Genomic DNA, 12,963 nt, shown 5'->3' with positions numbered 1-12,963 from the left:
GGTCGTGTCTGTGTCACAGTAAAACCCTCGGAGCGGTTCGGAGCACACGCCCTGCTTCCTGACTGTCAGCTGACTGGAGCGCTGATTTAACACACATACGTTGGCATCTTGTTGACCACTCTGGTTTCTCTCTGCGTCTCCGGGCTCATAACCATGAATAATCTGTTGTTTGGGGTCTCTGCTTTTAATGTGGACAGTTTTCCAGAGGGGAAAGCAGAGGTCAGGAAGCACTCGACACAGTGCAGCTCTGTTCAGTGTTTTTGGTTGTGAGTGTTCTTTGTTTGTGCCTCGGTCGTTATCATTGATCAGTTTTCCACTTACGCGGCGTCCTGGTGTCCTCATACATCACAGTTTGGGACACGCTGGCCTCAGGCCTGCAGATAATGATAACCTCTGAGCTCAGCCGCTCGTGATCAATGCTGGAGCTTTTACCGAGCACCGCAGCCTCCGCGGTTATTCTCTGCCAGGGGCTCCGCTTCAGCCTTCATTTAATATACTTTACTTACTGCTCCAAGTGTGGTGTCTTTTATATTCCCACTCATATTCTGGTCACATGACGCTTTCTAAGATGTTTTGTGAGTTTTAGTTGGAGGCTGTTTACGCTGCTTTTATAAGGAAATGCAAATGTCTGTTTAAAGTTTTCTTTTCAAATCAGCTGTTAGAGACAGTAATGTGACCTGTGAGTGTACTCAGTGCGTTCTGCTCACAGCCACATGTGCTGTGCTGCGTGCACTTGTGTGATTTGCATCATAATCATTTAGGCCGCAATCATGCAGAGTCACCTGCTCTTTAACTGGAAAGTATATGAAATGAAAACTCGGCTCCGATGCGTCTGCTCTCCGTTTACCGATCGTGTATCTGTGTTTGCGTTCGCCACCTTGTCGGAGTTTCCACTTTGCTCCTGGTTTAAGGTGTCCACATGATGCAGATGGAGACCTGGAACAGCTTGTAACCCACATTGGATCATCTTCCTTCACTCCACCATAAACATGAGCATAAACATCGCTGTTTGTGGAGCAGAGAACAGAGCCGGCGAGCTGTTGTCACTGCAGCCCACAGCCAATCTGTTCCTGTTCTCCCGGACTGACTCCCAGGCTCGTAATCGTGCTGAAAGGACGAGACCTGAAGGGAACGCGGACTTGTCTAAAGGAGGCACCGTGTCCTCACGAAGCTCCTGCTGCTGTTTTTAGCGTTAGCTCGTCTTTGGCTTTCTATCCTTTCTCTCACTTCCTCGAGAGGTTTCCACTCATGATTTGCATGGGATTTCCATCCCTGATGAGTCTGCTTCCTGCCAGACTCTTCCTGTGTGCTCCTGCCGCCTCCTCTATTTACACACACAGGACACGCTGTGTATCCTGCACACGCCTGCTCTAATGTTTCTGGACATCTGAGCTGTTTTTCATTGAAATCAAGACGGACAGATGGACGTGCTTTATGGAAGTGTCATTCCCTCCTCTGTCTGATCGCTTCAGTTCAGTTTGATTTTTACAGTCGATTCATAACAGTTCCCTGAAAGGGCTGCATGCTTTAACATCGATATTAGAGAGATGATCAGGTGTCAGCAGCACTATCTGCACAACCAACCTGCTGCAGGGGAACCGCAGAGAGACACGGATCAAATCTAAACTGAATGACAGAGGAGATAAAAGTTGATGACATGCAGCAGTTGAATGTAAACACATGTGGACGAAAGGAGGAGGGTGAAGAAGTGTTGAGCGCATCATGGAAAATCACGGGAAGTCCAGCTGAGTCCATAAGAGAGCCTCTGAACGCTGAAGGCTCCGCCTCCCATTTACTGTTAAATACTCATCATGTCTGTTTGGATAACAGGTAGACTTTAAGATGTGACGGGCCTGATCATTCAGGAATTATTATATTATGTTATAAATAATAATAATTATGTCCAGCCTGTGAGTAAGTCTAGTTCCCGTCTGGTTCGGCTGCTCTGATGAATCCTGTTTTCTTTGCTCCTCTGTAGCCGGAGAACATCATGCTGCTGAACCGCTCAGTGCCTCACCCGCGCATCAAGATCATCGACTTTGGACTCGCCCACAAGATCGATTTTGGCAACGATTTTAAAAACATCTTTGGAACTCCGGAGTTTGTAGGTCAGTGTCCCACAGCCGTCCACACGTGACTTTGTGTTTCTGACACTTCTGTTTTCCCACTATGGATACACACACACACACACACACACACACACACACACACACACACACACACACACACACACACACACACACATTCTTGTTTTGATATTTTAGTGAGGATGTCTCATTGACATAATGCTTTGCCTACCTGCTTACCCTAACCATCAAAACTGAATGCCTAACCTTGAGCCTAAACCTTACTACTCTGACACTAAAACCACATTTTGAGTCTCAAACTCGTGAGGACGGGCACTTTGTCCTCATAAGTGACTGTTGGTCCCCACAAGTATAGTAACATTCCAATTTTTGGTCCCCACAAAGATGTTAAACCAGTACACACATTCTCACAGAGACACCAGTGCCATCTGCCCTCATCTACCCTTCTCTGGGGCAGCAGCCAACCCTCCGCCTGGTGCCAGTGCCCACTACCAGCATGATCCAGGCCAAGACCAGAGCACGTTCCCGCTGCAGCGGGGTGTCAGCGGGCAAATGGTGTAAATAAAGATCAGGTGGAAGAAAGCCAAAATGATGTGTGGGATAGACGATGCTGGAGGATCGAGTCAGCTGCAAAACATAAAAGAAAAGACAATAACATGTTCTTTATTTATTCTCAGCACTGGAAACTTCAGGTGTTGAAGAAGTAAATGGAGTAAATAAGAATATAAAATAATAGCTTGATATAATAAAACAAGATTCAAAATAAATTAAGTCCTTCTGCCAACTCTTCTGGGTCGTTATTTTAAGCCTTTTTAAAATTTCAATTTTAAAACTCTGAGGCAGAAAAACTGAATCAAAAGTTAAAACTCATAATAAGGTTTAAAAGCTTTTTCCCTTCACGGCTGCCATCTCTGCTCCCGCAGGCTGTTTGTGTAAAATCCAGGATTCTTGAATCCTGCTCGTCTCTGCTCGTATCGTCTCCGGTATGAAACAAGCAGATTAAATGGCAGATGGCTGTAAATGTAAATGCCAAGAATGAGTCTCGCTTTTGCATTCTGGAGCTTCAGTTTTTGCTCCGCTGCAGGAACGCAGCGCTCGCCCGCTGCAGGGCGTGCTGTAAAGGTGAGTGTGTGATACTGACGGCGGCGTGCTGGGGTTGTAAAAGCAACAGGAAGTTAGTTGTTGTAGTTCGCCCTGCTGTTCTGGCTCGTTGACCAAAACAGTCGGCTGTTAGAGGAGAGGCCCTGATGCACGGCTCATGGAGGAAATTAAGGTAGTTTAGATCCCTCAACACATGATTGCTGCAATTTGCATCGAGTTGTTCTCCATCTCTGCGTCGCAGCTCAGTCACAGCTCCACACAGAGACATAATAAAACGTGCTTTAATGCAGCGCTGCCCAAATATAAAAACCACACAGATATAAAGACACCTCTGCAGGTGGGAAGCACTGTTAGCTGATTTATTGTCAAATTATAAACTAATGAAGGCTGAAAAAGTATTGTTTACAGTCTGGAAGAATTTGATTGGCCCATAAATGGAGTTGCAGGAAAAACGATGACATCATCCTGTTGATTTTTCAGATCAATGATGTTTTGTTTCAGCATGATTAGAAATGAATTTATTGATTTGTCTTTGATTATTCACACATTTACAGACAAGTGGAGAGAAAAGGAAAGAAATCACAGCTTTAGCAGGCGCCATAAAAAACACAGTGGCTTAGAAAATCACACCTCTGCAGGAACAAACAAATGAGCGAACCTAGCCGAAAGTGATAATGCGCTCCAGTAAAGCTCAGCAAACTCTGAAGGCCCTGCGAGGTGAAAACACAGAATAATTAGTCGGGAGAAGAAGTAACGTCTGTGTGCCGACCTGAATGGTAATAATCTTCTGTTTCCTGGCAGCTCCAGAAGTCGTCAACTATGAACCTCTGGGCCTGGAGGCAGACATGTGGTGAGTAAACACACGCAGAGCTTCATCACAGCTGTGTTCAAAGAGCGTCTGCTGTAAAATACATCGATGATTTTCATGGTGTTTAAAATGTTCGAGATGTTGAAAAGCTGTCCTGTTTCTCTCTTCTGCCTCCGCCCAGGAGCGTCGGAGTGATTACCTACATCCTGTGAGTATCTCAAACCCCAGCAGCAAATGTGCTCTTGCATAAACTGTATGTAAGCGATGGAGGTTTTTGAACCTGCTCTGCTCGTTCGCCTGCTGACTGTAATCGGAATAATAACTCATAAAATGAACATTGTGTTTAATCTCTAAGAGTTAAAAACTCACCAGAACGCGTTTACTGAGGTCGAGGATGAAGTGAGCAGTCCGCTCGTTTTTTCTGATTTCTATTGCAACCAGAGAAGTCGCCCCCTGTTGGCCGTTAGAAAGAGTGCAGGCCGAAGGCCTTTACAGCTGATGGGAAAGGGACCATTTTTTATTTTTCACTTTGCTGTTTTCACTGAAACTCAAAGTGTTTTCACTCGCCGAGCGTGAGCAGCAGAGTGTTTGCCAAGACGCTTCTCTCTGACCTCGGTGGGCGACTCTACGGTGGCCCTGACAGTTCAAATGCACTGAAACATCAGAAATTAGCAGCAAAAAAAATAATTCAAAAGCTCATAAAATGTGACGGCCCAGCTGTGAAAATCACAAGCTAACAGGAAACCGCTGTGAGCAAACAGGTGTGTCTGTGGTTATGGATCATGTGATCCAATCATGCATTTCCTTCCATCTTTGATCTTTTTCACGCTTTCTTTGTGTTTTGTGGGATTTTTTTTTTTCTTCGGTTTCTGATGTGTTTTGTGTGTTTGTGCAGTTCTCGGCTTGATGGCGCTTCATAAGTCGTGCATTTGACCTCTCAGGGCCACCGTACCAATCGGCTGTCACACCCAAACAATGTGGGAGCACAAACCCACAGAGCACTCTAAAGATGGCGTCAGAGAGTTACTGTTGTGATTGGTGTTTTTATTATTATTATTAGTTATTGTCGACTGCATCCAGCCCACAGCTGCGTCACACTTCAGAGTGTTTTGACATATTTCCATAATCACTGTTTTTCACCTGAGGAACGTTTTGTTCCAACGTTATCATCAGTTTCTTTGATTTCTTTGTTCTTCGTGGTTTAATTTGAGGAAGAGTTGAGCTCAGTCACCAAACAAAGCCGTCACAGGGTCACCGAAACATTTCCTCTGGGCTCGCTGACAGTCAGCTGTAATGGGACCTGCTCTCATCGCACGTCCAATTATCCACTGACTCAAAAGGTTGTTTAATATAAAACTGATTTATACTAATAAATTCCAGCAGTGTTTGATTATTTTTAAAGAAGTGGCCTTTTTAGAAGGATGTTTACACCCCGACAGACTGAACAGCTCTGTTATTAAAAGGTTGTTTTTCCTGATGCGCGCACACTGGAATGTAAATGAGCCGATGCTCGTCACAATATTTAAAACACTTTAAACAGATTGGATCTGAGCCTCTGAGCCGCAAATGGGATTTTCCCAATCCTGATTATCCCTGCATGTAACTCGCACGTTAAGCTGTTTTTAATATCTGAAAACTTTTCTTTTACTTTGCTTTAATTCTTAAATAATTCGCTCTAACGTGCACTGTTGTGGCTGTTTGAGGCTAGTCTGCTTAAGCTAATTGACTCTGGACTTTATCCTGCTCTGCTTTGATCTTATCAGCCTGTCGTTGGGTTGATAAAGAGGCTCAGATCAGAGGATAGCGGTAGTCTGATTAGATCCAACAGCCCTACTGTGGAAGAAGTTATAAAAAATTCTCCTGAATTCATTTAATTTGGTCTTTAAAGCGGCCGTTGCTCTTCTGCAGACAGCTGTTTGTGTGCTCTGTGTTTGTGAAGCAGTCGCCTGCAGACGTGTCAGCACGGTTTAATCCACCAGCAAAAGTAAAGTTCACGTCCTCGACGACCCGCCGATCGACTGCTGCTGGCTCTCGATGATCCCGTCGCCTCTCTGTGTACTCAGCTGAAGGCTTCCTGAGCTCCTGCACACCTTTATCCTTCAAAGTGACACCTACACCGATTTATCCAAAAAACCCAAATCGCGCATTAAGGTGTGTTTGCCTACACAAACATGCCGAGCACTCCGAACATAACAAGGCAAGAGAGAGAGAGGAGGGGTAAATGCCAAACGCCAACCTAAAGGTGTCATCAGATGATTAAATAATACGCAGCTGCAAACAATACAAGCTTCTTTAGTTGAGACGGTCTTAAACAAATGTGTCTGTGCTCACACACACACATCGGGTATTCATTTCTTGTGGGGACATCTACTAACCATAACCCACCTGTAACCCTGATACTAAAACCACATTTTGAGTCTCAGACTTGTAGGGACCAGGATTTTGGTCCCCACAAGTATGGTAAACTTCCATCTTTCGGTCCCCACAAAGATATGATTACAAACGCACACACACACTCACACATGCATCCCTGTTCGTGCTGTCCGCCCACACAGCTGTCACAGCTCTGCCTGGCAAGGTAGAAAATAGATTGTTCTCAGCTTATTATCACAGCAGAGCAACAGAGAGGTGCGCTGATGTGTGTGTGTGTGTGTGTGTGTGTGTGTGTGTGTGTGTGTGTGTGTGTGTGTGTGTGTGTGTGTGTGTGTGTGTGTGTGTGTGTGTGTCATGGAGCGTTTGGTGAGCGTGACACGATGACCACAGAATCATAAACAGTGCTCTGGGTAATGAAACGCCGTTATTTCCTCTTTCATCAGGCCTGGCGTGCCGTACGCCACACAGCCTGAGATCATATGAGTGAACGTGGTGAATCAGTGAGTGCTGCCTCTCTGCTCTGCTGACGCCCCAGTTTGGGTTTCAGGCTGGTCACATGGCTTGATTTCGGCCTGGTGCTCAGTGCACGAGTATTTTGGAGAACCAGGAGGTAAAATGTCACCAGGAGTCCTGACGTGACACTTTCCTGACGATTTTACCGCCTGGCCTCGTAACGAGCTGCCGTAACGACTTGTTGTGAGCAGCTGCACCTTTATACAGTCGATAAATTCATATATTTCCACTCAGCCTGAGCTCGACCTGCATCAGCTTCTCGCCTCCCCCAGATCACATGTTAATTAGCAGCTGGTGCTGACGGGATGCAGAAGTCGGAGCAGAAGGGGAAGCCGGGTTTGTCAGCGACTGCTGTTTGGTTCAACGGGCTGAAGTCCGGGAGGCTGAGCCCTCGTTAACATGCACGACTGCTCAGCCCTGCGTGTGCTGCGTCATGGTTTGTCCATTAAAACATGCTTTCCTCCTGCGCTGCTGCGCACATTACCCCCTCAGTGCATCTGCTTTGTGTGTGCGTTCAGTGGAGAGGTGTGAAGGTGCATTAAAATTCCTGCACTCAAACCGAGAGCGGTCCAGCTGGTTTCCCTGTGAGAGTGTTTGACTAATACGCAGCAAATACTTGAGTTTGATAGCAGCGCTTCACTAATGAGTCACCATTATTTGCAGCTCTTTAATCACATTCACTCAGCAAAGCGTTGTAAGGTTGTAGTTTCGATTTCAGGGGCTGAAGCTCATCAGCGGCGAGTAAATTAGTGTTTGGACTCAAATCAAAATTCCTCTTCCTTTGATTACAAGACAGCTGAGCTGTAGTCAGAGAAGATTACGTCTGATTGTGGATGCAGAGCTGGTTTGTTAAAACAGAAGTCCTCACACAAAGATAAAAACCCACCAGCCTGCACCTTTCTGACCTCTCCGTTCACCTTTGTCGTCCTGCAGCCTGAGCGGAGCCTCTCCTTTCCTGGGCGACAACAAGCAGGAGACTCTGGCTAACGTGTCGGCGGTGGACTACACCTTCGATGAGGAGTTCTTCAGCAGCACCAGCATGCTGGCCAAAGACTTCATAGCAAGGCTGCTCGTCAAAGATCCAAAGTATGTTCTGTTTCCATTGTATTTGAGCGGGCTTAGAGTCACATCAGAGCAGGAGCCGGTCTAATCATGAGCCTGTGAAATAAAAACATTGGGGAAATTTTCCATTCATAGCTGCGATACTCCAGGCTAACTCCTTCAGATTTTTTAGACCGTTAGTATCTGTGATGATGTTTCTGCATTGAGGCCCTCCTGCGTATCCTGACTCGTGGTAGTTTGGTTGACGTGTGATTTCCTCCAGTCAGCTGAACAATAAACGAACACTTTTAATCTTCAGCCTGAATCTTGGCTGTAACAGCAGCGTTTAAACGACGTGTTGACTTCTAAATAATCGCTCTTTGATTGGTCTCGTTTAATCGCTTTTAAGAAGCTGACAGGAAAATTGAATAGGTGCTTTCTCAGATATTCCAGCTACGCCTGCCTCCTCGCTCGGCGCCGTGCCTTTTGGCGCCGGCTCCTAAAATTGTTTGGACTGTGCGCCTCCCTCGTTACAGAGTTGCTCTAGCAACAGCTGAATGGCTGCAGCTGCACTCGAGGACAGTTACTGCTCGTAATTACGCCAGCTCCTTTCAAAACAACGGCGTGAGAACGAGGGGGCTAACTGAGGGGAATAATTGTAGCTGTGAGGATAATTTCATTTGGATAACCTTAAGTAAGAGAGGAGACGGTGAAGGGCGGGCATGCGCTGCTTTAAACAGATGAGAGGGAGAGACTTTACCAGCTTCACCTAATGGAGCTTTGAGAGACGACGGGCCGAGAGCTTCGTAATGGAACGGCTTTTAATTGATCTGCGTCGAGGTCTGGATTCACTCGGGCAGCAGGAAGATAATGAAGAGATGCTCTTATGAAGTTTGCTGGATTAAAGCTGCACCAGCAAAGTGCTGAAAGTCTGGGAACCTGTGTGGTTTGTGTGAATGCAGTCGCCTCGGCTGGAAACGGGATGTGGTGGTGAACGGGCCGAGCCGAGAGGAAGCGGCGCCTTCTCCAGGTTCCCCAAAATCTACGTAGGACGTACGGAAACCGTTCCTGAACAATGGCGTGTTGTTTCACTGAGGGGTGCGCACCCTGAAGCACAGCAGCCTCACTCACATCGAGCTTTACTAAATATTAATCATTAATGTTCGTGCATTACTCTGTTTGTCAGTTTAACTTCTGCTTTGTTGGATGAAATGTGAGCGTTTTAAAATCTGTCCTCCAAACTGTTATCTGTCTCAGGAAGTGGCACCAAAGTGCATCACGTAGATTTGTTCCCTTTACTCAGACGACCACGCCGAGGTTTCTCGGTACCACGTTTCATGAGACGTCGCGTAGAGAAGTATCGAAAGTTCAAAGAGGAAACTGAATATTCCAGGTTAACAAAGAGCAGCAGAGCTGCCACACAGATTCATAGGACAGTTATATTTATATTTTTATTGCTCATTAGGTGCAGAGCGACAAAGGTCAGCTGTGTATTATCAGCTAGCAATTATTAAAAGACACACAGAGACGTGGCCGAGGCAGCAGCTGACACGGGGCTGAGACAGACGCACAGCCAGTTTACACTCTGCTCACCCGGCGTGGGTGGCTGTGGACTGTGGGAGGAAGTAAACCCACGCAGGAAGCCTGGCAGGGTCAAACAGAGGGCAGCACATTCAAAACACACTAAACATTTTACAAATAAAACCAAAAATATAAAACATGTAACTCCCATCAGATTAAAGCAACTAAAAATCAAAACAATTAAAAAATAAATGAAATTATAGTGAAATAAAATAAATCAATACAAATAAAATGAAGTGTTGATGGCTGCAGAGGTCGCTGCTCTCAGGCCCGACCTGCTTCATGTCTCCATCCAAACACAAGAACCCCATCGTAACAATAATAATAATAACTGGACATCGTGGGCTGTATGTGATCATGAACAGATCGAGGACACATCTAAAACCTGCAGGACGCCGGCCCTCGAGTTCGACACCTGTGCATTAAAGTGATTCATGATCTCAGCGCTGACGTTCGTCACAGTTTGGATGTTTTCTTCAGACTCTTGCACATCTGTAACAAACAGCTGATGATTCTCGACTCTTTCTGGGTTAAAGTCGGGTTAAAATGACTCTGCTGTCATTTCTTGCACTTTCATTGATCTGCACGTACGTTTGTGCGCCGCCTGCGTTCAGTAATCCAACATTAACTGTCAGTGTGAACAGGAGGTTTGGATGTTTGGACACAGACCAGAGTTCTGCTCTTGTTTGTGAAACCTACAAATCTGCAGCTTACAGATAAACTTCCTGTAACGTGATTCGCTGGGTGTCAGGGCGACTCGAGGAAAGGACGGTGTGGCAATGCTTTATTTAATTTACACCACGAGCTTTCTTTGTAAAACAGAAAATAATCAGCATTAATGCACAAAGAACATCCAAAGACTGTAAAGCTGAACTCAGCAGCTGAAACATCTGAAGGTGAATCATCGAGTTTCTTTTGTCTGTCCGCAGAAAGAGAATGACCATCCAGGACAGCCTGCAGCACCCCTGGATCAAGGTTGGACTGATTTCAGCGTTCGGATTTTGTTGTCTGAGCTTTTCTAACTGTAACATTTATCTCGTTTTGTTTCCCATAATCAGCCAAAGGACACTCAGCAGGCTCTGAGCAGGAAGGAGTCGGCCGTCAACATGGAGAAGTTCAAAAAGTTTGCAGCCAGAAGAAAGTGGAAGGTGAGAGTTTCCATCTTACTGGTTTCTACGCTCACACTGAAGCTTCAGGGGCAATAAAATACATTTCCCATGATGCACCCTGAGAGCTTCTTGCTACAAAGTCTCCTCATGCTTCGATGTCACCGCTGATCGCCGCAGCCATCAGATTCACCGCCGGCACTTCTTTACTGCGTGTCGGCTTCGGTTCGTCACAGCTGACCCGGCGACGCTCACAGCCAACACAACGCAGCGGTGTTTGAACCTGCGGCGCTGCGGCGGTGCTGTCGCGCCATGTTTCTGTCTTCTGTTTGGGGATGTGACTCACAGCAGCTCCTGGCTTTGCACCAACCTTCATCTGACTTTGAGGATTTATTTATATTTGATACAAAAAATACTCCAAAACACACAAACAGTAAACGTAGCTCAGGCTCGCTCACCTCGACATTCAGAGGGGAGATAAAAAAAAAAAAAGAAGTTTGGTTCAGTTTTAATCTGAAAACTGCAGCAACACAAAGAAAACATGTTTTTAATGAATGAATTCTTATTAATTTGGACAAAATCAGTGTGTGTTTATTGATCTTTATACTGAGTAAATGCTCAGAGATCATTTGAGGTCATCAGTGAGCCTGTAATGTTGTTTTCAGTCAAATGCTTTCGCTCTCTGGTGATGATGATTAATATGTGTCATCTCTGCTGTGTAAATAAATACAAATATAATCTGTAACATCGACGTGAAGCTCGAACGTTTGTAGACGTGTGAGGTCACATCGAACCACGTGCAGGTCAGCGGGTTACGAGGGATGAATCGGAGCAAAGAAACTCAACCAGAGCAGAAAATCGCTCTCCTGCCTGTCGGCGGGGGTCCTTAACGTGACGTGACGTGAACTTGTTCTGCTTCTGCACATTCACCGACCCCGTGTCTTCTCTGTTTCTCTTCCAGCAATCGGTCCGACTCATCTCCTTATGTAACCGCCTGTCCCGCTCCTTCCTGTCCAGGAGCAACATCAGCGTGGCCCGCAGCGACGACACGCTGGTAAGACGCGGGGCCTCACACCTGCAGAGCAACACATAAATGCATTCAGCTTCATGCACCTGACTGGATTTGCAGCTTGTTCCAGCTCTGAAGTCAGTCCTGTATCTCCAGCCAAATATTAGAGTAACTGAGCAGAGACGTGCAGAGCGACTGCTTTCAGTTTAACTGAAATGTTCAGTTACAGCTCAGGTATTTCTGGCCTGACAGACTGCAGAAAACACTCTTTTCCTCATTCTTGCTGCATGTTTATAGACGTGTGTGCGGGGGATTTATATCTTTGTGGGGACCAAAATTTGGAGGTTTACTATACTTATGGGGACCAGCAGCCCTTATGGGGACCTAAATCCTGGTCCCCACAAGTTTGAAGGCATTTTTGAGACTCAAAATGTGGTTTTACTGTCAGGGTTACAGTTTAGTTATGGTTTAGGCATTCATGTTTGATGGTTAGGGTTAGGGTGAGGGGCTATAGGGAAAGCATTATGTCAATGAGATGTCCCCACAAGTTATAAATGCCCAACATATGTATGTGTGTGTGTGTGTGTGGTTTCCAGGCTCTCGGCCTGCTCCGGCGTGCGTCCGTCTGACTATGTGCGGTAAATGGATGAGTCACCTTGCTCAGACACACGGAGGCTTTCACGTTGTTAGCGTGTCTGTTTCCAGTCAGAGTCGACACCGATAAGCTGGACAGATGTAAACACTGTGAGGAGCTTAATCATTCACAAAGCAGCCACGCCGGCCCTGTTTTGTCATCAAAGGATTACACAGCAGCTTCCTCCCGTCACAGGTGACCTGACAGGTAGGACTGGGCACGGTGAGGTCACAGCGCCCCCTGTGGTTCAGGGTAACAAGCACAAGCTCTCTGATGGACAGTTCTAGGCAGTTCCACGGTTTAGTGACTTACCTGAAAAGCACATCCAGGTGGATGTTAGTGCAGGCCTCTGAGAACAGCCTGGCCCGGCCTGCTGGGACGGCTTTGTGAATGATTGAGTTTCTCACAGAAGCTGCAGTGTTCACATGTGTTCGGCTTATGTTACCGAGTTCAGCTCCGGTAGTTCAGATAGTTCATTATTCCTGAATGCTCCTGCAGTACCGGTTTGGTTTTCACTGAAGTTTAGATGTTTCTTCCTTGGGATTATTGTCTTTCTTGGTTTTTTTTTAATCACACATTCAGGTCAGCTTCCAAAACCCCGAATGCCAGAAATGAGTGGAAAAAACATTTGAACTTGGCAGCGATGTGAAGCAGAAAGACTTTATGTGATTAGACCTCTTTCTTGCTGAGCGTCTGCTTGCATCACGCTC

General features: G+C 46.1%; 1 protein-coding gene across 3 annotated transcripts in view; it reads left to right on the top strand.

The window, feature by feature from the left end:
• Window positions 1–12,963, top strand: part of dapk1 (death-associated protein kinase 1) — a 79,222-nt gene that overhangs the window by 39,124 nt on the left and 27,135 nt on the right. For all 3 annotated transcript variants that reach the window (XM_005451556.4, XM_005451557.4, XM_005451560.4), the window contains 7 exons: window positions 1,979–2,108; window positions 3,990–4,038; window positions 4,178–4,204; window positions 7,816–7,968; window positions 10,434–10,479; window positions 10,563–10,652; window positions 11,572–11,664. In XM_005451556.4, the coding sequence (XP_005451613.1) occupies window positions 1,979–2,108; window positions 3,990–4,038; window positions 4,178–4,204; window positions 7,816–7,968; window positions 10,434–10,479; window positions 10,563–10,652; window positions 11,572–11,664 (588 nt within the window). The remainder of the gene's footprint in view (window positions 1–1,978; window positions 2,109–3,989; window positions 4,039–4,177; window positions 4,205–7,815; window positions 7,969–10,433; window positions 10,480–10,562; window positions 10,653–11,571; window positions 11,665–12,963) is intronic.

The sequence above is a fragment of the Oreochromis niloticus genome, linkage group LG12 (assembly GCF_001858045.2).
Source record: "Oreochromis niloticus isolate F11D_XX linkage group LG12, O_niloticus_UMD_NMBU, whole genome shotgun sequence".
In the NCBI taxonomy this organism is placed as follows: Eukaryota; Metazoa; Chordata; class Actinopteri; order Cichliformes; family Cichlidae; genus Oreochromis; species Oreochromis niloticus.
This window is presented reverse-complemented; position numbering and strand designations above follow the sequence as displayed.